At 39.1% G+C, this 22,378-nt stretch overlaps 1 protein-coding gene across 2 annotated transcripts in view; it reads right to left on the bottom strand.

Annotated features, from left to right (window-relative positions):
- Positions 1 to 588: 588 nt before the first annotated feature.
- PI4KA (phosphatidylinositol 4-kinase alpha) overlaps positions 589 to 22,378 on the bottom strand; it is a 59,607-nt gene continuing 37,817 nt past the window's right edge. For both annotated transcript variants that reach the window (XM_026859878.1, XM_026859879.1), the window contains exons 29-54: positions 20,880 to 20,972; positions 20,377 to 20,533; positions 19,972 to 20,099; positions 18,570 to 18,728; positions 18,159 to 18,310; positions 17,544 to 17,651; positions 16,752 to 16,879; positions 16,551 to 16,670; positions 15,830 to 15,909; positions 15,500 to 15,693; positions 14,678 to 14,768; positions 13,731 to 13,898; positions 13,139 to 13,192; positions 11,793 to 11,913; positions 11,382 to 11,511; positions 9,400 to 9,470; positions 8,494 to 8,566; positions 8,314 to 8,384; positions 7,614 to 7,723; positions 6,907 to 7,011; positions 6,302 to 6,427; positions 5,858 to 5,978; positions 5,022 to 5,181; positions 4,205 to 4,294; positions 3,230 to 3,313; positions 589 to 1,316 (exon numbers count right to left, since the gene is read on the bottom strand). In XM_026859878.1, the coding sequence (XP_026715679.1) occupies positions 1,265 to 1,316; positions 3,230 to 3,313; positions 4,205 to 4,294; positions 5,022 to 5,181; positions 5,858 to 5,978; positions 6,302 to 6,427; positions 6,907 to 7,011; positions 7,614 to 7,723; positions 8,314 to 8,384; positions 8,494 to 8,566; positions 9,400 to 9,470; positions 11,382 to 11,511; positions 11,793 to 11,913; positions 13,139 to 13,192; positions 13,731 to 13,898; positions 14,678 to 14,768; positions 15,500 to 15,693; positions 15,830 to 15,909; positions 16,551 to 16,670; positions 16,752 to 16,879; positions 17,544 to 17,651; positions 18,159 to 18,310; positions 18,570 to 18,728; positions 19,972 to 20,099; positions 20,377 to 20,533; positions 20,880 to 20,972 (2,946 nt within the window). In that variant the 3' untranslated portion in view covers positions 589 to 1,264. The remainder of the gene's footprint in view (positions 1,317 to 3,229; positions 3,314 to 4,204; positions 4,295 to 5,021; positions 5,182 to 5,857; positions 5,979 to 6,301; positions 6,428 to 6,906; positions 7,012 to 7,613; positions 7,724 to 8,313; positions 8,385 to 8,493; positions 8,567 to 9,399; positions 9,471 to 11,381; positions 11,512 to 11,792; positions 11,914 to 13,138; positions 13,193 to 13,730; positions 13,899 to 14,677; positions 14,769 to 15,499; positions 15,694 to 15,829; positions 15,910 to 16,550; positions 16,671 to 16,751; positions 16,880 to 17,543; positions 17,652 to 18,158; positions 18,311 to 18,569; positions 18,729 to 19,971; positions 20,100 to 20,376; positions 20,534 to 20,879; positions 20,973 to 22,378) is intronic.

Below are 22,378 nucleotides of genomic sequence, written 5' to 3'. Positions count from 1 at the left end.
AGGTCGCCCTGCAAGGCTGGGCCTGCCGCCACGGCCCCGCTCCCCGTCACCCCAAGAGCCCGGCCTGGGCCGCTGCAGCCCCGGGCCCTCCCCTGGGGGCCACGGCTGCGCCTCAGAGGCGGCATCCTTGTGGGGACAACCACCCGCTCCCGCGGCCGGGCCCCCTCACGGCCCCCCGCCCCTCAGGGCTGAGCCCCCTCGGAGCGCCGCTTCTGCTGGAGCCCCGCGGGGGCAGCCCCGGCCCGAGCTGGAGCGAAAAAAAACCCTGAAGAGGGGAGTGCGCTTTGAAGAGCACGTTGTAGAAGGACAAGCGTGTAGAAAACGAAAGATCTGCAAGACTTGCGTCCCAGCCCGGGGCAGGGCTCCTTTGTTAAGCAGGGAAAGGGGAGCAATACCTTGGTCCCATGTTTCAGCTCCTCAGTACGTGAGGCTTGCACAAAACATTGATGAATAAAAACCATCATCTGAGATAGACAAGAAGCTGAAGAAATCTGATCTCTCCCTTAGAAAGGTCACCATATAGTGAACAGAACACAAATGTGCAAGATGCTGTAGCGTATAAACTAAAACTCAGTGTATGACAAAAGATTTGCAATAGACACAAAGTTTAAGGTCTTTTATTACATTTTATAGATTAAATATATCTTCAGTAGAGTCTCTTTTTTAAAACACACAAAAGGAAAAAATACATTCTTCATGTACATATGAAATACTGACCACGTAGCAGGGACCATGTACAGTGCAAAGTATGAACACAGCTACAGACATCACCACCTTGGATGATTATCAGGCTTTTTCTACAGTAAAATTAGAACAAGTTAACATTTCTTCCTCCAAAGAGAAATCCATACCCCTCCCTTCCATGGCATTTTGTGGGATTGTGCAGGAAAGTGTTGGTTTGGGTTGTGGGTTTGGTTTTTTTTTTTTTTTAAGGTATTATAAAATCCTTGCATTGCATGAAAAATTATCAAACTCCACAAGCTTCACCTCTTTCACATATTCATAATCATTCTACAATTTTTATTGTGATTGCAGTCCAACTCCAAAAGTGCAGGGGAAACCAGAAATATATATAACCAGGTAAAGAGAAAGGAATGCACCGGACTGATTGTTGCAATGTCTAGGAAACATGTACCCACATGTACACACACATACACAAAAGATGGAAGATAGTGAGGTGTGACAGAAGCTCCTATTCAGTACGCGTTTGGAGTGAGGGCACAGGGTTGCATGTTTCACTTTGGCAGTGAATCTCTAGTGTCTCTCAGTATGGGATGTCATTCTGGTAGTACTGGATCATGTCATATGTCCTACTCCTAGAGAAGAAAAGCAAAGCAGAGGTAAGTAAAAGTTTAAAAAAACACTGCACCCATTGTCACTGAAACAAACATCAAGATCCCACAGAAACAAAACATGGGTGAAGGAAATTAACTGCTAATCAAAACTAGCCCTACATGCTTTGAAGGCATTGTGAAGGCCCACCCAGTTGCTGCTTTGAAAAGCACAAAACATCCTGCTCTTGTTTAAACTAGGTAAAAAAAATATATTTCCATGCTTCTCAGTGTGGCAACAGCAACAGCAGCTTGGACCCTGTGTTTGGATAAGCCTGAAGCACCTCACATTGCACTAGAAGCTTGTTTTAGGAGAAGGAAATGCATAATGAATGAAGCAAGAACATCAGGGCTGCATGGAACAGGATTACGTGGAAATAAAAGTAATCATAATTAAGGAGAATGCTAATAATGAAAATAAAAGTGCAGGGGAAATAATAGCATTAATAGCAGCATCTCTGATGAGTCACTGAACAAGCAAATCTAAGCCCTGTTACAGATAACTCAGTTATCCATGGGCAGAGCTTATTCAGGTCACAGACTAATCATGCTACAGGTAGAAAAGCTCAAGCTTCTCAGAACTAAGCTGGCTGTGGGCATTCACACAGCAGTGTGACCCCCGATATTAATCTAAGATTCTGAGGAGATGCACCAGCAGGCACTAGAAAATCCAATTCAGTTCTAGCAGGGCTATATCTGAGCCAGTGAGCCTTACTAGTCTCAAGCTGACCCCATATGGAACTACACCCGAGTTTGTATTAGACTCTCCAATATATCCCACAAAAGCTGTATTATCTGGGATAATAATAAAACATGCACTTAAGATGTTTACGTATTAAATTTACTGCATTTAAAGTATTAAATGTAATAAAATCACATTTTAGATGTCATTCCCTCTAAAAAGTTTTGCACAAGATAGCAAAATTATCTGTACATTGAAGGAAAAAAACCTGCAGCCGACTGGCTAGCTGGTGATTAAGTTATTTTTAAATTGCTAATTATGTGATAGAACTGATTATTCCATTCAGTATACTGAATAGTAGGTGACAAATAAACATGGCCCAGCTACAAAGACACTCAAAAACTACACTGCCAGTGTTCTCTACTTCAGGCATTTTCCCTAGCCAGTATTACACAATAAGTAACATACAGTCTAGCAAAATGATTAATATGTTAATATAGTACCAAGTCATGAAGAAAAAATTAGTAGAAAGATTAGAACTCATTTCTAGAGAAGAATCAAATACACTTTTGCACAGAATAGCAGCTTTGAACTTCAGGAGGATATTCAGGCAACTTAACGCCTACAAGCAATTATAAAAAAGATTTTGAAAAGTCACTCTAGATCTGCTTCAGCTTCATTCTCGCTCAGACCAACGGACCATGCATATTGTTTGTTAAGAAACCTTCCACTTCCAAAATAAGAGACAAGCTTCAAGACCAATCCCTTGTCATTCTGACCAGAAGGCATAGTATTGAATGACAACAGGAAGAGTATTATTTACTATTTATCCGTTTATTCATAGAGGTCACCTTACCCTATATAAAAGGAGATACCACCACTAGACATATAACCCTAATGGTACAGTTGGCCATGCTCTAACACAGGAGCCAAATTGCTTAACTTTTGGGCCAAAGATTCACTCTGACAGAAAATCTTCTGTTCTTTAGACTAGCCAGCCTTGCTATTTGATCAGCCTGGGCTTAAGCCTTCCTTCCCAGTGTAAAAGGGAGGAGAATGTAGCATGTTCAGAAGCAAAGCTGCTATCCTGCTTTATCTAAATATCAACACCTCAAAAATGTTCAGTATCTGACTGATAAAACTCTACTTTTTAGCTCTGCTCAAAGCTTGATGACCTTCCTTTAGCCATAGGGGAAGACATGCACAGATGCCAAACCTGTTGCTGAGGAAACAATTCTGGATGATCTTGATGATGAAAGTTGCAGCCTCCCGTTCAGTCATGTTGGGGCTGAACCTGTGTCTATATGCAGAAAAATCACAAAAAATAAAGAGTAAAATTAGTGAGGTTTCCTTTCAGCATGATACAAATGTCTCTTTGCACAAGCTCAGCAAAGTGTTCATTTCACTTGCTGCAACTACCTACTTCTTGAGAGACTACCTTGTACAAATTATGTAACATTTTGAAATAAGCATCTGCTGTTAGTCTTACAGTGGAGACAGAGGCTGAACTTTTCATCATTCTAGTGGTATCTCTAGGAACAGATGATCCCTCTTCCTAGGCAGCTGCTGCTTTTAAAGTGTCTTTGTACCTCACAGTACCCTTGAGCTCCAGTCCACCATACTTTATAAATCTTCAGGAAACTGTAGAAAGTTATGTGCAGGACATGCTGAGCTAACTCTGCTCACTCTGGAGCTAACTCTGGAGGCGTAAGCCTGAAGGGCTGTTTAAAGAGTGACATTAGAACCTGTATTTGCCTAAGCTGTTATGTATGTATGTTATGTTATGAATGTATGTTACAACATAGTCCCAATTCAGTACTGTATTATGTGTAAAACAAATCTAAAGATGCTGTTCTTCAGAGTCCAACACCATTTCAGATGACATCAGCCTCTGCACACATTACCTCTCAATTAAAGCAGATCTTTCCTTCACAGTCCTATTTTGCTAGTCCTATGAATTTAAAGATAATCCATGTACTTGCAACAGTCACTGAACAGCTTGAATTTAATTCTATGAGAAGGCCTCTGGAATTCCTACTTTCTGAGATATTCTATAAACAAAAGTCACCATTTTTACAATGTTAAGTCATTTAAGATATCTGAGTAGCATGACTCACTGCACAAGTTGTGGCAGTACACATTCTGTGAAGAACATACAAACACTTTCCAGTTCATACATATGCTGACTTACTTCAACAGCTTGATTGTCTGCCCTCGGAAACAGGGCAGCCCTGTATCCAACATTAATGTAACCAGGGAGACTACAGCATCCATGTAAGGCCTAGAGAAAAAGAGGACAAAAAGGTTACAGCACGCAAACTTCTGCAGCCTTAGTAGGTAAAGCAGGCAAGCTGAGGAGTTCAACGAGCTGGATCACACCTTTTCCTGTAATTAAATCAACACATATAATCCTCTTATATTTGCTGGTGGAGCTACAGCATTGCTTGCAATCTGTCACTTTAGATTTCACTCCTTTTCATTGGACTACTGGATACTCAGAACGCTGCAAGATGAACAGTCTCAAGGAGGATTATACAAAGCAATGCTTTAGTAAACAACATTTCTTTGGCATCTGAAAGGTGAATCAGTGCATCAGAACAACACAAAAGGCTGAAACTAGTAACTACAACAGGAAATTGTAGCACTTTTTCACATCTCCTACCTAATTAACCCTAGTTGAAATGGTGATTAATGTGAGTGTCCTATTAGGGAAAACAAGAAAGATTTTGATTCTTACTGCCAAGTTTTAACAGCATACAAAATGTGTGTAACAACGCATCAATAAATTGGATATAATATATAAAATATTCAAATATAACATAAGAACAGAAAAACCCCCACAAAGTTAGGTTGTAAAATTGCAGGATTATGAAGTTGTTTCAAAGTTTGCAAGCGGACAGTCTGTCAGGCTCAGACCCTCTACAGACAAATGTTTATTATTATGTATCTTTTTATCTGGTTTTAGGCACACAAGCACTTGCACTTTTAAGCAGTTAAGAACACCTTACCTGACTGCCAGATAGCCTCTGACACACATCTCCATAAACCATTTGAATGGAGTTGCCTCCATTTTTCCTCCCATTATCATCACCATCTCATCAGTCAGCTTAATGTCAGGCTCCCAGCCCAGATTCCCACCAGGTGAGCTTTCAAACATGAATCCAAAATCTGTGCACAAAAGATAATCTGCCTCATAAACTCTGTTGGTTAATTGTGCACTGTCAAAGCTGACAGAAGAAAAAAGAGGTGGATTTTGCTTATTAATACCTACTTTTTCTACCAACACTTCAACTCCAACTGGAAAAGAGCTTTGGTGAAGTGTAAGAATACCAACAAAAGAATCATCACCATGACATTAGACTAGACATAAGAATGATGACATCAAATAAACTCCTTATGTTGAAACATATGTGCAGTTCCAGAAAAGCAAACCTAAAGCAGAGGTTACAGCCTCACACAATTATATAAATTTACTTGTTAAATTTAATTCATACCCATATGGTGGTGAAAAGAACCCCAAGATACTTTTATATATTTATACATATATACACACACATGTATGTATGTATGCATAAGTATGTATCCATGTACAATCCATACGTATGTATGTATATACTTTCCTGAAGCTGGTAAAACTTACAAAGCTAAATTTACACAGAAGCAGCCAACACAAATATACATATTATACTGAAGAGGCATGAAAAAGTCCCATGTATATTTAGAAACTGTGAAATCAGTATACAGATTGATCTCAAACGGGGAATGGCTTATTGTCTTCTATGAGCAATACTTTACAGCAGAAGGAAAAGGTAACTACTGAAATTTGAATGTGGATATGACTGACCAATATGAATGATGTGTCCCTTTTTGTCCAGCATGATGTTGCCATTATGCCTGTCTTTAATCTGGAGCAGAAACAGGAGAAGACTATATGCAGCCATACTGCGGATGAAATTATAGCGAGCCTGTACAAACAAGAAGTTAAAACAAATCAGAAGAACACAGAAAATTTAATAACTCCCCATCCTAGGAGGAGATAGAGCTGAACAAAGTTATTTTCTTCTTTCCCGTTCGTGCTTAGTTTGAAGCAGCGTTCAGTGATATTCCCCACACATCTACAGCTGCAGTAACTACTTTAGCTAACTCACTCATAGCTAAAAATGGATTATCAGCATCAGAAACCAGATATAGCATTATGGTAGTCGTTATCCAATTATCTGTCATTATTTCTTATAGCTAAAATATTTCTCAGCTGAGATTTTGCTGTGCTTGCCAACTGATATTTTACCTTCTGGAATGCAAGGGTAGACTCATCTCCATATTGCCTTGTAAAGTAATCATACATCCCAAAGTCTGTCTGCCTGCCCAGCTGGTCACGGGATGTGCAGTCAGGAATGCATTCAATAACACCACACTGAAGGGGAAGAGGAGAAACAGGTCTGTAAAGCACACTCCCAACATGTATTCTGTTCATGGTTCTCGGCAGTCATACAGGTCCTCAGAGAAACGTGGGGAAGCCTATAGATCACTGAATACAGAACTTCTAGTTCATTCACAAAAAAAGTATCTCCAGTTTTTTAGGATTTCTGTGCAACATAAGACAAGCTCTGTGACTTTCCACTGACTTGCACAATGCAGTCTCAAAAAAAAAAAAAAAAAAAAAAAAAAAATTTCAAACAACAAACATGAATCACTATGGGCTGAAAAACTTCAGAGCCAAAAGCTTTAGAAAAGCAGGAGAGGAAAGACTTTTTGTTGCTGGTACTCCAAATATTTGGCAGAAGTGATGTGGGCAGTATTTCCTTGCAGTATGGAATTTTTATGTGTGCTGGAAGAGAGTCTTTTTTGATTAGGAACTATTTTCTTCAGCAGTACAGTTAATTGTCCACTTACCCCAGGAGCTGTGGCCACCACTCTGTAAGGAAACACAAAAAGATCCAGGCCTACCAGCTGAAATATGTTCTTGAAGAGATCGATGATTTGTAAAGCCAACATATCCTGTTATACAAGAAAAAAATTGCACAAGTATTACAGGGGTTACGGATCATAAGTTAGATTATAAAAATGCTCTGAAGAACTCTGAAGTGAACATTAAGTTACCCCAGCAGGTCTGCAGATGTGTGCTTGTGCGTGCATTGTGGCTTTGGGGAAAATCAAAAAGGGAAAAGCTAAATGCTGTTTAAGTGTGTAGAAACAACACTGAAGATTTAACTGCTGACCTATGAAAAACAAATTTTTCCATCACTCTTTGCTAAGAGGGCTAGTAATAACTCCAGGGATAATAGCTAGCATTCCCTCTTAATCAAAAACAATCAAACTTCAATGTGCAAGATATCACCTTGGAAAATACTGCTGTTACCAACAGTTCCATCGAAAAACAAACTCTTTTTTAGAGTTTTAAGTCATGGTAAACTGTCTCGAAAAAATGGTCTTTGTTTCCAAACTAGCATTTCTCTAAGTGGCACAACACAGTTCTCTCCCTCAGTCTATTACTAGCAGAGATTATCAAAGTTCCAAAGAAAAATATTTCTGTACTAAAATTTTCATATTGTCACCTACAAATCTGTCTTCTATAACTGCAAAGCCCGATAGCTTTGTACCTGTCTGCAGTCATCGCCCACTTTAAAGATAGCGGCCTGCCAACAGATTTTTTTACTGTCCACCCCTTCTTCTGCACTTTCATCTATGGAATCAGAACGACAACGCAGACCTGCAAAAAGAGTACAAAGCAAAATCCAGACACAGACTTTAATTAGCATCATGACAAGTCCTCTGCACTCAAAACCACATTTCACTGCAGGTGCACTACAGATATTTCTGCCTTGCAAGGTGAATGCTGTAAGATAGTTCACTTTTGTCTATTGGAACTGGAACATATCAAAATAGTGTTCATGATTTACCTGATAAACGCCCGAATTGCATTAAGCTAATCAGCTGGAGCATCCCACAAAATGTATTATGAGAAAAAAACTGCCAAAATTGCAGTTTGCTACAGTGTAAAAAACAGGGAAAGGCAATCAATTTATATGTTAGTCTAAAGTAACTGTTAAATTTTCCTCAAGATACATGTGGCTTGCTCCCTGGGAATTAAAAAATAGTGCAAAAAATGGACTTAAGTTTTCAGAATTTTATTCTTTCTTCCTCTGATACAGTTTCGTTTCTGAGCTGAACCACCGCAGATGAAGTTCAACATGGAAATAATTTCACTACAGCAGTACAGGTCATAAAAGCAGACAATTTTAAAGGAATTGCTGACTCTTATTAATTAGTAGTGTCAATGATTAAGACACAGTTACTAACCTTCTTTTTCAAGCTCACTAACTCCACATCGTTTCACTTTAAATTTGGCCAGGTAGGGCGCTTTTGCTGCACTAAATTGTAATAAAAACAAAGATGATAATGAGCGCAAGTTAGCCAAACAAGAGTTTCTAGAAAAATACATAATTATCTTAATGGCAGATTATTACAAGAGCATGGTACCTCTGCATAGGTGTTCCTGATTTGTAATCAATGTCCAGAACAATAGCTTCAGGATTGCTGGGCAAGTAACAGCCTACAAAACAGAGCAGACAGCTGAGAAAAATTAAGTTGGAGAATTACTAATGCTGGTGTCTAGAGCTTCAGTACATAGTTTTGAATCAAATAAAATGTTAAACTCGAGATTACAGCCTGTGAGCCACAAAGGACACAGTATTCTTTGCATCAGTGATTGCCAGAAGCTGATAGAATACAGTTTTGAACTAATACTGCAGACTCTGTACCACAGAAATGTACAGACAGGACTTCTCTTACATAGTCCCTAATAAGATGTGGCAGTATGTCCCAGTGCACTAGGGAGGGCCCTTAGCAACCAACACATGGCAGGAGAATTGAGATCTGTTAGTCAGAGATCAGGAACAGCTTTCATCAAACTCCATTTTAAAAAGAAGATTCAGATTGGGAAAATTTCTGTTCAAGATTTGTAAGGACCTTCAGGCAATGATGTTTCAAGGGAATGCCTGATGGGAGAAAAAGGAGAATGAAAGGAACTGGACACGCTTCATTCTTGAGATAACATAACTTCTCAAAAGCACCTCATCTTTTCAAAAAAGAAAGTGGTCAAAAGAAAAAGAGCTTATTTATCTTCCCTCTGCAGACATACATTTCTACTTCTATCTGTGATGTGCTCTTGAGCAAGTTTTGATGCACGATACACAAATTATTTGGTGAGTAAAAATATTTGAATTGTTTCAAGAGAAAAATAATCCAACTGTAACAGAAGAACACTCGCCAGCATCAAAACTAGAGCTGTCACTTTCAGAGATTTCAAGATTTGTTTGCAGAAAATACAGTACTCATGTTGAATACAAAGAGCCCACTATATGATACGATTAAATCACTTCTTACCAGGCTGCACTTTCACCTCAGATAGAGCGCTCAAACAAGCTTTTTTTCTTTCATCTCCTTTAGGGAATGGCCTAGAAAGATGACTGGTATTTTATTTATCTGCATACTACATATTATTTTATGCACTAGTCTCAAATTTATTTCAAACTTTTACTTCACTAAAAATGTTTCTTCCTGTAACAACAAAGATCTCTTACCGTACCATATCTAGAGAATTTACAGGTTCAGTACCCAACCAGAACATTTTCTATCTTAATGAAGGTTACAGTCTTTGTAGATTTAACACTGATTTGACACACAGGTTGTTGACAAACCCAAAGAGCATAAGAGAGATAAATGAAATATACAAAGGCTCTTCCTTACACAGAAATTTGGGCATAATTATACCTTTGTAAGCTATAGTTATATCAATATAACTTTCCCTTGTGGAACTCACTCTAGAATAAGAACACTGGTAACTGAAAAAGGACAAGCCAGCAAAATGCCTATGCAATTACACGCCTAATTTGTTCACATACTTAGCATGACTGCAGGTGTCAATTGGATAATTGGTAACATGGTTAACGATCAGTATATACAATTACCCAATTTGCACAGGCACTCCTGTTAACCATCCACTGAAGTCAGCCACACAATTGCATGCTCACCTGGTGTAGCAGCACGCAACTGAACGGTATTACTTATGCTCTCGTTTAAAGCAGTACAGCAGATTACTGAAGCAGCAACATAACACTTGATGAAATCATCACAGATGATACATTTGTTCATTTATGCCATCTATGAAGCAAACAGCATCTCCTTCTATGTTGTCTTTACATTGGAGATGCACAAAAAACAGATTAATTTCAAGGCTGGAGTGCAAAACGCAATGCTTGTAAAGCACAATTATTATCTGTTGCTTAATTACGACTTCATATAACAAACAGAGGATTGGCTTAATTCTAAATATCAAGATACTCAGATCCTAACCTGCCCTTTTAGCTCATCCTACTGGGTGAAAGCATCTTAACATGCACACAGAGGGCATTTGATTGTTTCTGTGATGTAAGTATCCTTTAGGCTGATGCCCTTATACTGGTGGTTAGCAAAGCCTCATTTTAAACGAGGCATGTTCCAGGACATACATGTTATATGACTTTCAAAATTTCATATACCAGAGAATGTTTTAAAAATATGCAATGAAATCACAGTTATAGACAACTTGTGTGCTGAGCTGCTGCCATCCACTGGCAAGCTTTATAAAAGTTAAATTATGTAGCTTACTGCAGTCTTCACCGTTAACAGTGAGAATATGAGCAGGACCTTCAGTTTTAAGAGATCAGTGATCCAATGTTTAGGACATAAAATCTTTCTCCATAACCACAATTTAGGAATGGAAGAAAAAGACTTACATATGCAAAAGAGCAATCGTCTTTGTATTGCACTACACAATTAAATCTCTTTAAGAGGAAAAGACAATTTGGAGTTTTAGCAGAAGGTAAACCATCAACCCATGCCTGAGGTTTTTTAGTTTTGTGGTGGTTTTTTGTTTTGTTCTCTTTGCTTGTTTTTAAACTCCTCCCAAAATGCTGATAACAAGTTATAATCTATCAGTGCATTTTTCTATGGAACCTCATACCACTATTACCAACCACAGTGTTTTTGATAAAATCAGATTAAAAACTAAAGTTCAAGTTTAGAATCATCTGCTTCCAAAGTAAAAAAACCTGGCTGTTTCAGATGGACTGTTAGCTCAAAGCACGAGCACTGAGAGCAGGGCAGATAAGAATTATCCCTGAAGGTCAAATTAAAATAAGCCTTTGCATCCTATTACAACTATTAAGTTACATTTTAAGAAAAAAATCAATCTCTTATCATAGAAATAATTAGTTATTTTTTCCGAAACACACCATCCCACTATCCCTAAAAGCAACTTAGCCTCTTAATGAGGACACTGGAACAATGAGCCCCAAAAAAGTGCAATTCTGAAGTAGGGCACTTACTTGATAATGGCTGAAACGTTGGTGATTTTATTAAAGAAATCAAATTCGCGTTGGTAGAACTCCTTGGCTGGGCCAGATAATGAGCCAGTTATCTCCTCTACTAGCTGTTCCAGAAGTTCCCCAATGTCAGCTGCATGTGAAAAAGGAAGCATTTGTGTTAGAAGTATTTCAGAAAGCTAAATGATATGGGTGGTAGAAATAGCCACCTTCAGACAGTATTCGAAAAAGGGTACTGAGGCAAACATTGCTGCATCTCTTTTGACGTGTTCTGTCAGGAACTTCTAAGGAACAGGCCCTACCTCTACAAATGAAAGAGAAGTTCCTAGCTAAAATGCCAAGAGGGAGGCAGGAAGGAGATTTAGTCTGAACTGAGACAAGGAAGGGAGCCAAGCTATATTTTAAAGCACTCACGATCTTTTTGGTGTCCTTCTTCATCCAGGTAAATATTAGTTTTCATGTTCCAGATGAATTGGTGAGCCAAGAGCTGGGATTTGGCAGCTGCCCACAGGATGTATTCTCTAACGTAACCCATCTGCAACCACATCCAGTCCAGTAAGGGTCAAAGATCATTCATTACAAATCTAGCAGACTTCTAACAGCTATTCTTCAAACTCAAAAATACTTAATGGATGGGAAGACCACTTCTGCACTCTCATTCACATTGCTAAAAAGACCTTTGAAGAATGACAGCATATTTTAACAGGTAGTAAATTGACCTAAACTCCCTTCAACGTTATTACTGACTCACTTCATTATTCTAACCAACTTTCTTCCCACTTCTGTACCATTTTCTATCTGTTCTATTTGGATTTAAAATCCTTTTTTTGCTTAGGGCATCTCCTAGTAAGTATACAAGGCACAGTGCAATAGAGTCGTTGGTCTTGCCTGGTATCACTAAACACTCCTGTAATACCAGAAATCTAGGCAGCGTCATGTGGAGTGTACATTTTGGTGGCAAGAACTGCACATGCTGGCACAGTTCCAAAGTAGTTCTGGAATGTAAGAACAAACTTACAAAAGAAGTTGAAGTGGACAAGGGAATCCTACTCATTCCAGAAGTTGCATTCCCTTTACTTGCAACTGCTTCTGTAGTCTGTAGATGTTTCTATGCTTGACTGACAAGATGTCAGATGCTCATGCTCTGCACTGCAGAGGATACTTATGTATGCAAAGGTCTCAAAGAATAACTAAATACAGTCACCTACTCCACTGGCTAGGGATTATTTTCACCTGAAAATAATGCACTGACCAGAGTTCACATACCTTTTGGGCAGGTAATGTCACATTAATGAACTCTGAACCTGGGTGTCAAGCTTTACTTCTGGCTTCTGCAAGATGAAGCTAAAATGCAATTTCATATATGTGATGGAGCACAAGACATCGCTAGATGTCTTCTTCAGTTAACTCCACAGCAAAATGATTAAGGATAGTGATTTAATTTCATTACTGCTTGTCTCATGCAAACATTCAAAAGCTTTATTCAGACAGTCTCCTCATCTGTGGTTTCCCATAACAAAATCTCTTTCCTGACAGATGAGCTACATAGCCTCTGGTTTCTCAAGTTTATCTGTTCATAAAAGAGGTGTATCCAAAGCAAGACAGCCTCTAGAGACAATAATTTCTTCTACGTGTTAGACATATAGGACAACAATAAGCAGCATTAGTTTAAGCTTAAATTTTGTTTGATTTGCAGTTTTAAGTCTAAAAGCTGCTTTAAAAATCTGGTTTGTTCAAATGCAGCTGTTTCATATCCTTACCTTGTCATACCGAAGTGCCTGCACAATCTGTGGAATGTAGAATAAAATGGCATCCTGAAAAAAATGGCAGGGATATTATTGTTTTAGTAGTTGAAGGGAAGACAGGTCACATGCACAGAGAAAAGCTCCCTTCAGTTAGGTGAACAAAATATAGTCCTGCCTACTTAAACGATACAGGCCACCTCCTCAAATCAAACTATTTTTCTGTCCAGTTACTTCCTTCAAAAATACCATTAATAACAATGTATTTTACAATCCTAATACAAGTCTGACAAGTGCTAGAAATCCAGCCTTCTACTTTAGAAGAAACACCTTTCCACTGAGAGAAGATTCAAAAGGAACAATCTGATTAAGAGCAGCCTGAAGAATTCAGCTTAGGGAGATCTATGACAAAAGAGTTGCAAGTACACAAGCCAGTATTTGTGGGACAATTAACTTTAACTTTTCATCCCAACATATTCACATTCTGCAGTGTGGTGTGCCCATTTAGCATGTGTGTTTCTCCATGGTATTAAAATGAAGTCTGTGGCCACAGTGACTAAGGCCATTAACTTTACTTGGGGTCTTAAGGCTCTCTTGGAACTCATCTTACCGGAGGAAAAGATCGCAGGACTTTAACCCCATACTGAGCTGTTAGAGGATGTGGTGGATACATGCTTGAAAAATAGGAAAGGCCGGTTGGAGGATCTGTTGGTGCCCAGCACAGAACATGGCTGAGCTCAGGTGCATCAGCATCAATTGTATGCCAGGTAACCAAGTACTGAAAAAGCAGGTCAGACATGTTAGGGTTAATAACGTCTGGGTAACACACATCAGAGAGTAATGCTATCATCTAGCACCTTATAGCAGGGGAAGTGATACACGCTACATTTTAGTTTACAAAACCACAGCTATTTTATCTAAAGCATTTTTTTTTCCATGGAAATCTAACCATTGGAATTGCTTCACCTCCCACATCACCAGATGAAGCTAGTGAAGTCAACTGACTAAAAGCACAATACAGGGGTTCTAGTATAGGGAGAAAGAAGAAAGGAGAAGTCCTTTTGTAAGAGTCAAAGAAGGATCACTTTTCCTGTCATCTATTTTATATGTGCTGTACAGAATGCAGCTCTGACAAGACCATCCCTCACATGGCTAGAGTGCTTCACTGCAGATCAGCATGAAGAGTTTCCTCTATTTTACAAGGCTTGGCCTCCTGACACACAGAACAGGTTAAGCTTGAAATAATTTCAGCAGCAGCACTCACCAATGCTCTTTTTACATATTATGCAAAAGACACAGAAATGGTGGCTGTGATGAGTTTTGAGATATTTTGCGTATGGTGAGAACATTCCCAGGAGCAAGATGTACTATAAGCTAACTAGCCACCTACTCACTGCTGTGATTCCTGCCTCAGCACCCTGTTTCCACAGCTGTTCTGTCATTCTCTCCTACAGAGCTATGGTTAGCACTAGAACATACTGTGTTAAGTAAAGACTATATTTTCCAATCTATCTGGATGATAGGGGGCCCTGTAACAGCATAAATATTCACAGGTACCTTTATTGCTTCAGGAACATCACTAACAGCTCCTGGGTCCAACCGAACCAGACGGGTCACTTCTGTTCCAATAGCTTCAGTGTTCTTAAATCTAAGTATAACCAGAAATACAAAACATTATTAGAAAATTTTGACAGCCTCTTTATTTATGTGAAGATGAGGACAGCAAAAGGCAGAAAAGTATGTGCTTAATAAACAAATAATTCAACTATGAAATAAAGGACACTGAGGGACCAAAATACTGTCAAAAGGGTTCAGGAACAACTGGCCCTCATCCAATGCTTTTGTATAAACCACTAGTATTTTAGCCCGCTATTGGATTCCTGGCTGAAATATACTGTCTGGGATTCCACAGAAACCAGTGTGCAGAACTCTACTTGGCAAAAACTATCACTGTTGTAAGGGGGAAAGTATTTCCTTTCCCTTCTGGAGCCAACTATGCTAATTCTCCTATAATACTTATTAAAGTACAAGCCAATATATAGCTAGAACACTTCATTCAAAGACACTTCTGGCACTGTTTAAATGCTATGCCTGCTAATGGGTTAAATGCTATTAAAAACCAAATATGAGTTCTTCTAAACAAAACACTGTCTAAGTGTTTGTGAAGAATGGGCAGCAGGAAAGGAGGCTGGATGCCACTACAGCCTGAGCCAAATGAGTGTATTAAGGAATGTAGTTCTTTTCATTTCAAAGGTCTCAACCAGCTGTGAGAGAGGGCTGTAAACAGGACCAAGTGCCATCAGTTCCTACAGCGTAAGTACTCACTCAGCTTCTAAGGCAGCAGGAATTACACCAGTTCTTTCTTTTGAAACATCTCACCTGGTAGGCAGCTGTACAGCAAGATGAGGAGAAATGCTCCAAGCCAGATTTACATTATCCTTCCACTGCTTCTCACTGAGACTGATATACTTAGACCTCCAGTTTGCTACACTGCTCTCTCCAGTTTGATCCAGCTCTAGCTCAGGGGAGGACAGTGGATTGTACCATGTGATTAAGCGTTCAATCTCAGTAGCCTGAGGGAAACAAACAAAAAAGTGTTTTCTGGAAGAAGAAAACACACTCCCAATTTCATAGTTTAGTTTATGCATCCTGCAACAACGACGGGGTTTTAGAAATTCATGCAGTTTCCCCATTCTTCCGATGACCCACCAGCAATGAAAGCAGTAATGTTCTTCGCTTCATGTAGTACTTGTGTAGCTGTGTACCTCTGTTAGTCTTCTTAGACATTCCTTGAGAAAAGGATAAAAAAAGTTTTCAGTGGCTTTTGATCAGTATGTTAAATAGTGCTTTCAATCTGTCCATACCTGGCAACATTAACATGTAAGAACATGTAAGAACCATAGGACACTTGTGAATTTAGATCAGAGTGACTTCAGAAAGTCACTACTGCAGCTACTCATACTAGAGTTGTTCTCTGAATACAGGGAGTACAACGGGCTACAGGGATATCAATTTAGCCAGTACAGCATGTGGAAACACGACAGCCTACTAAAAAGAAAGAGCACATAGTTTACAACTGTACAAAAACACAGCCCACAATCTAATGTCACTGTGCTGTCCCCAAAAAGCAGGAGGGGCATGTTTGCACGGAGCAAGCAATTTCCTCACAGGATTTCAGTATATCTTGACCTCCATTATTTCTTCTGCACTACAGAATTGAACATTCTATCAAAAAAGCAAGTAATTTAAAAATGTCGCTGCTTGATATCAGTGAGACTTTTCCCACCCTCTTCTCCAGAGTTTGACATTGGTAATTCAGTATCTGCCAGATGAACTTGAGCCCAATGTCAAAGGTAAATATTGACCTTAAGCAACATCTACATATAAAATATACCGTAGAGTTGGGAACTGGTTACAATCAAAAAGATACCTGATTTTTTAGATATGGTTGACATGCCACTGGACAAAGGGTAAGTATTTATCCACCCTTGCGTAGCCTGTTGCCGAGATCCAACATTGATATCCAGGTTGCTCCTGGTGTCTTGATTATCTAACAACAGAGCACAGATCCGATGTAGAATCCAAACAAAGAAACAACAGGCTTTTGAAACAGCACATAAAAGGAACTCACCAGGTGGCACAAGTTGGCTGGCAGTCAGATACTTCTTGTCTGAGAACATTGCTGTCCAAAACTTGATCAATATGCTAATATCCTCACGAAGCCTCTTTTCCCCTTGTGTAGGGAACTTTGAGGGACAACTTGAAAAAATTACACAAACAACGTGAAGCTGAACGTATTAGGAAAAAAAACCCCAAACCCCACAAATATAATCAAGTTGTATTTCTTATTCTGACCAGAATCTACAAGAATGAGACTATACATCGCTACATTTTATCTTCAAGACTTTAGGATGTCTGACTGAAGAGTCCAAACTTCCTGTTATAACTGAAAATTAAGGCAGCAGTCTGTCAGCATCCTGGATTCATTTTAAATTTAATATTATGACTGACTGACCTCCTCACATTCTGACATTCCTATCAATTATATTCTTTTCTGTTGTGCCTACGTCAAATGCAGTAATCATCAGATTCAGTGTGGGTGTATTTCCAAAACAACAAAACTGTGCTTCAGCTGCATGCTCTGTAACAGCAATTCTTTAAATCGTACAAATCTAGGTACAGTTTTGAGAAGTAAATAAATGCCAAAATAAGGAAAAAAACCCCAAACCCCAGTCCTGAAAATACTACTTTATAAACCACACAAAAGCACAAGGAAAATGAAAGTTTCTGTTAAAATGGGTGAAAAAGGAAAGGAAGAAGTTACATCACTAGATAAGAAAGACAGCTGCTGTTTTGAAGTATCATGGAAGGTTCAGGAAATCACACACACACTTTCAGTGAGTAGTTGCAAATAAAAAAGTACCTGAAATAGTCAAAGGCAGTGGAATAAATCTTTTCTCTCAAAACATTTCGAATAGTTGCATTTGGAACCACATCAGCATGCAGCAAAGACAACCCCAGAGTCAGCAACCTAATAAGAAAAATAGAGAATTAAAATTTTGGCACTCCCACAATGGTGACCAACGCCACACCATACAAACCACAGCTACAGCCATAACTCCCTTCAGTTCATTGAAAAATGTCTGTTTCAGAGCTTTGGCAAACTGTTCACATTATCATCAGTCTGCTTCTAAAGCTGTAACTTCTGAACCATAGAAAGTAAAAGCCTTCAAGTCACAAAAAGTGAAAACAACTGATGGAGCAAACTTATCTCCAACTGATACATTGACAAGATCCATGATGTGGGCAATGCACTATATGCAATTATCCCACAAAGTTTTCTGAAGCACCAAAAATTAATTTCAAGCTAAAGTTAGCTACTTCTGCTTTGAAAATAGAGATCAGACTCTACATCATTGCAGGCTTTTAAGGGAATTTTCACAACTTGAAGCCAAGGACAAGTTATGCATTTAGTTCTTTTCTCCCACCTCCTTACAACCTTATTTCTTCCACCAAGGAAAAAAACAAAAATACTCACTTAAATCGGGGTCCAATTGCTGCCACGTGCCGATTCAAGCTGCCTTTTGCCCCTCCAATGTTCAACGAAAGAGACCGTTGGAGCAGGCTGGAGAAGATCTCTATTTGGTCAGAACTGCAGTACTTGGCTATTTCAAATCTCTGCACCAAAAACTGAGGAAGAGAAACAAACATTCCATGCCTCCTATGACCTTTTTCATCTCAAAAAATCACCAGTCTTTTCTGTTTCAAAGACCTTCTCCCCCTCAATTATTATGCTCATCTACAAGAGCGTGTCTCCTGGCTTTGAGGCAGACAGACCATCACGACTCCAGCCCTTCCCTGAACCATGAGAACAAGTAGTGCAGAGTAGCTCAATCACAGCGTCGCTGCAACACTGTCATAGGTGGGACGTTCTGCAAGAAATACACACCTCTATCCAGATGTAATGTGGGGTCACCTCTGGCGGGCAAGGCCTCGGCTGGCTCTCTTCTGAGGCTGCTAATGGATCTGCTTCTTTCTGTTCAGCAGAAAACAGACCAACTTTCTGCTCCACTGTCATTTGCCAGGCTCCTGCCATTTCCCGCATGAACTGGAAAAAGGAAGGTAATTGTGTTTCCTGTTTTAAGAGCATCTTCTTATATGGAAAGCACAATCTTTATCCGTAGTGCATACATGAATCTAACACATCAATTAAAATTCACTGCAATGTTAACAGAGAGGCAGACAGGTCCATACATCCCACCTGAAACAAAATGCTTCTTTCACATCCTAAATTATGAAGGGAAGAAAGACTCCCCAGACGTTCAGCTAGTAGCAGAAAGACTAAGGGCAACAGCAGACAAGTGCTGTATTTTGTTGAGAAGACTGAACTGTTTGATGAGCTGGTGCCATCCATTCCCCTGCTCTACTAAAGGTTACTTCCCCCAACACCAGGACAGCAGAGACAAGTGTATGGCAGGTTCTCACGTGCTGCAGGACATACCCTGGTCCATGAGCACACACAGAGCTGATGAAGTGCACAACATAAAGATGGCACATAATTCACTTCTGGTGAACTTGCTCTAGGGAGCAGCATCCTCTGGTAGAATAGAGGCCCAGCAACCAAGGTGCTTATCTGATCTCCTCAACAAGATACAAAGAAATTCCCCAGAAGCTTAAGAGAAAAATTGAAATTGATGCTTAAAATGTTAAACACTGAAGTGTGCATGTAATCTGACCTATGTAAATTCAGATTGATTATCTCCAGCAAGTGAAACACTTAATGCTCACTAACCGGAGCAATTACCAGAGGCAGCTTTCTCAGCTGTGTGTGGGCTGTCACTACACCATGCTGAGTTGCTTTATTACTATAACATTCATCCCCATCTCACAAAATACAGCTGATCTAGCCTGTCACAGGATTAGGACACTTGTAAGCCTATTTTTTATGCAAGGGTGCAATGCCAGACACCAGAGGCTCTGACTGATGAGCAGGGACACTGATTTCTACTTGTTTTAAATCATCATTCTATAAATTGTGTTAGTTTAGAACCTCATTCATGAGCAGCTCAGGCACCTCAGCAGCAAAGTAAATTGTACAGCTGAGATTCTAACAGATTTCCTTTGTTATATCATTCCTGCCGCTGAGAAAGATCCATTTCCCATGATCCACTTCATGAGGGTGTTCAGGCTTCCCAAAATACACGGAGAGAGACTTCCTGGCAGGCTAAAGTGATTAACAATGTACTTAACATACTTATGTGACAGAGATTCACAATAGCTGTGAATGTCTTAAAATTTTCTCTATTCCCCCCTTGCAGGGGCAGAAGAAGAGTTGTTAAATAGCTTCCTACCGGCACTTCTATTCCATTCTTGGCAGCAAGCAGCCACTCCCAGCAAGCAATTGCTGTTTCCATGCCATGTTCATTGAACATTCGCAGGGGTCCCCAACACAGATGATGAAGGAGCTGAGGGTCACAGTCTGAAAACAAACATTCAGTCAGATTTCTCCAACAGAATAAATTAAGCGCTTCTCACATCAGCATGAAATTGGAGTGCACAGTACGTAATAATCAATTCCTAACAAATAGCTTCTACTTTAAGAAGGTTTTTCCCTCAATATAAGCCTAATTGAGAAAACTCAAAACACAGTTTTGCTTCAATTTGATGTGTACTGGGTTTGTATACAGAGAGTTTTTGTAATTCATTACTCAGGGCATTCAGAGCCAGAAAGCAGAACTATATTTGTTTTTCATTACCTTTGCTACTTATTAGCAGTGCAGTCAACTTAAACATGGCCTGGGTGTAGAATTCAGTGTGGCCTGATTCAAGAGCATCATTCAGCTCTTTGACCATCAGTTTATTCAGGTCAGATGTTCGTCCTGTAGCATTTGAGAACTGAATCATTCCAGAAACCTGTAAAATAGAATGGGTTTTTCAACAGAGAACAGTATTTTTAGGAATCTAGTTTGGTATTGGACATGTGCTGACTAATAAACTCCACAGAGACACCTTTGTTACTATTTTGCTAAATCTTTAGCTTATATGAAATCTAAGAACTTTCTGCAAGACCAAAAGTAAAATGATCTGTTTAATAACCTAGGAAAATTATACCTTTTCTCTTGAAGGAATTTAGCTTTAGAGTCTGTGCTTAAAATAATACAGAACCATACAACAGTTTAGACTGGAAGGGATATCATCCCCTGAAAAGCCATGCCAGAACTCACGGACACTCCACACTCACAAGAAAACCTCTACTTACCTCTCCTGCGTAGCGGTTGCGCAAATTGAGAGAAGCCATGAAGTTGGAATAGTCCTTCTTCACACAAGTTGGTCTTTCAGTTAGCTGGGTTGCCTATGACCAAACCATGTACAGCTGTTTATACTGTTTGTATCTAATAATTTCCTTTTTTTTCTATTTATACATTCACATAGGTTTTAAGTTTAGTTTTCTTTATGCTAATAAACAGAATAATATCATGACTATTAAATGTAACAATACTTGGACTGATAAAAATGAAATGAGGAACATGTGCATTAATTCCATGTATACAGATTGAAATATATACATATCTGTATATACTTTTTGAAAAACAAACAAAAAAAAAAGCATAAGAAGGGTAGAATCCCTGGGGCTCCTGCTCCCTTTTCATGAACAGGTAAGGAAGAAGACAGAAGAGAAGATACAATCTTGGTTCTGATCTCTCCACACAACAGCTTGCTGAACCGACACTAACGCTGAGAGACTATTTTGTTCCTGTCTTTAAAAAGTGCAAACAAAAGAATGATTCTTTATACTGTAAAATGAATTTTTTATACTGAGGATTTAATACTAAAATACAAAGCCAGCAAACCAATCAAAAATTCAACACTTCTGCAAGGCTTTGCTTTCGTGGATAAGCTTTTGGGAACTATTCTTATTACATGTCTTGGATGTAATATTTGTGTGCTATCATCTCTGTATTAGCAATGTCCAGTCCATGGGAATAAAGCAGGAGGAAAAACAAACTGCCAGCAATCTGAAAGAGCTTTTGTCACTTGCTTGACATGCAGGAGGGCCTTAATCAAAATAAATACTGTTAACATATTAGGAAAATAAGAAAGCTGTTTCTCTTATTTCTTTTCAGTTGTAAAGTTTCAAGTTTCTTCCAGCATAGTCTTTATTCTAGAAGGTTTTTTTCACCTTGCCCCTTTAGGGTACTCTGTGACTGCACTTAGGAGTCCTTGGAGTTCTTTATCCTATTCCAATTTAATGACCAGCACTGTCTAGAAGGAGGACTGTAACAGAGAACCAAAAGGAAATCCTGCTAAAGCTGGCCATGAAGGGCAGATTCAGAGCGGCTGACAGAAAACAAGTTGGCTGATAATATAACAGATTATACTGGGTGTTTCTTCAGGAGATAAGAAATTACATGAAAAACTGCATGAAAAGTTCAATACAACAGCATGTTTTGAGCGAACCCATGTAAAACTCAGTGCAAATGGGTGTCACCCAACACTCACCTATGTTACTATTCTAGAAAGCAGCTCTTTTCAGTCTTACACAAAGATACTACTTTCAAATCATTAAAAATAATCTATAAAAAACTCCTAAACAGCATTAGATCACAGTTTTGTTTTCTTGCCTGTTACCATCTTACTGTTCAGTATTTTACAGAACAACGTGATTAGAAGATACCTTGATGAGATGGAAAGAAATAAGGTACCTTTCCGATTAATGTTCAAGGACTGACAAAGGTAATTTAGAAAATCTGTATTATG

Source organism: Athene cunicularia, assembly GCF_003259725.1.
Source record: "Athene cunicularia isolate RWA chromosome 15 unlocalized genomic scaffold, athCun1 chr15_part1, whole genome shotgun sequence".
Lineage (NCBI taxonomy): Eukaryota > Metazoa > Chordata > Aves > Strigiformes > Strigidae > Athene > Athene cunicularia.
This window is presented reverse-complemented; position numbering and strand designations above follow the sequence as displayed.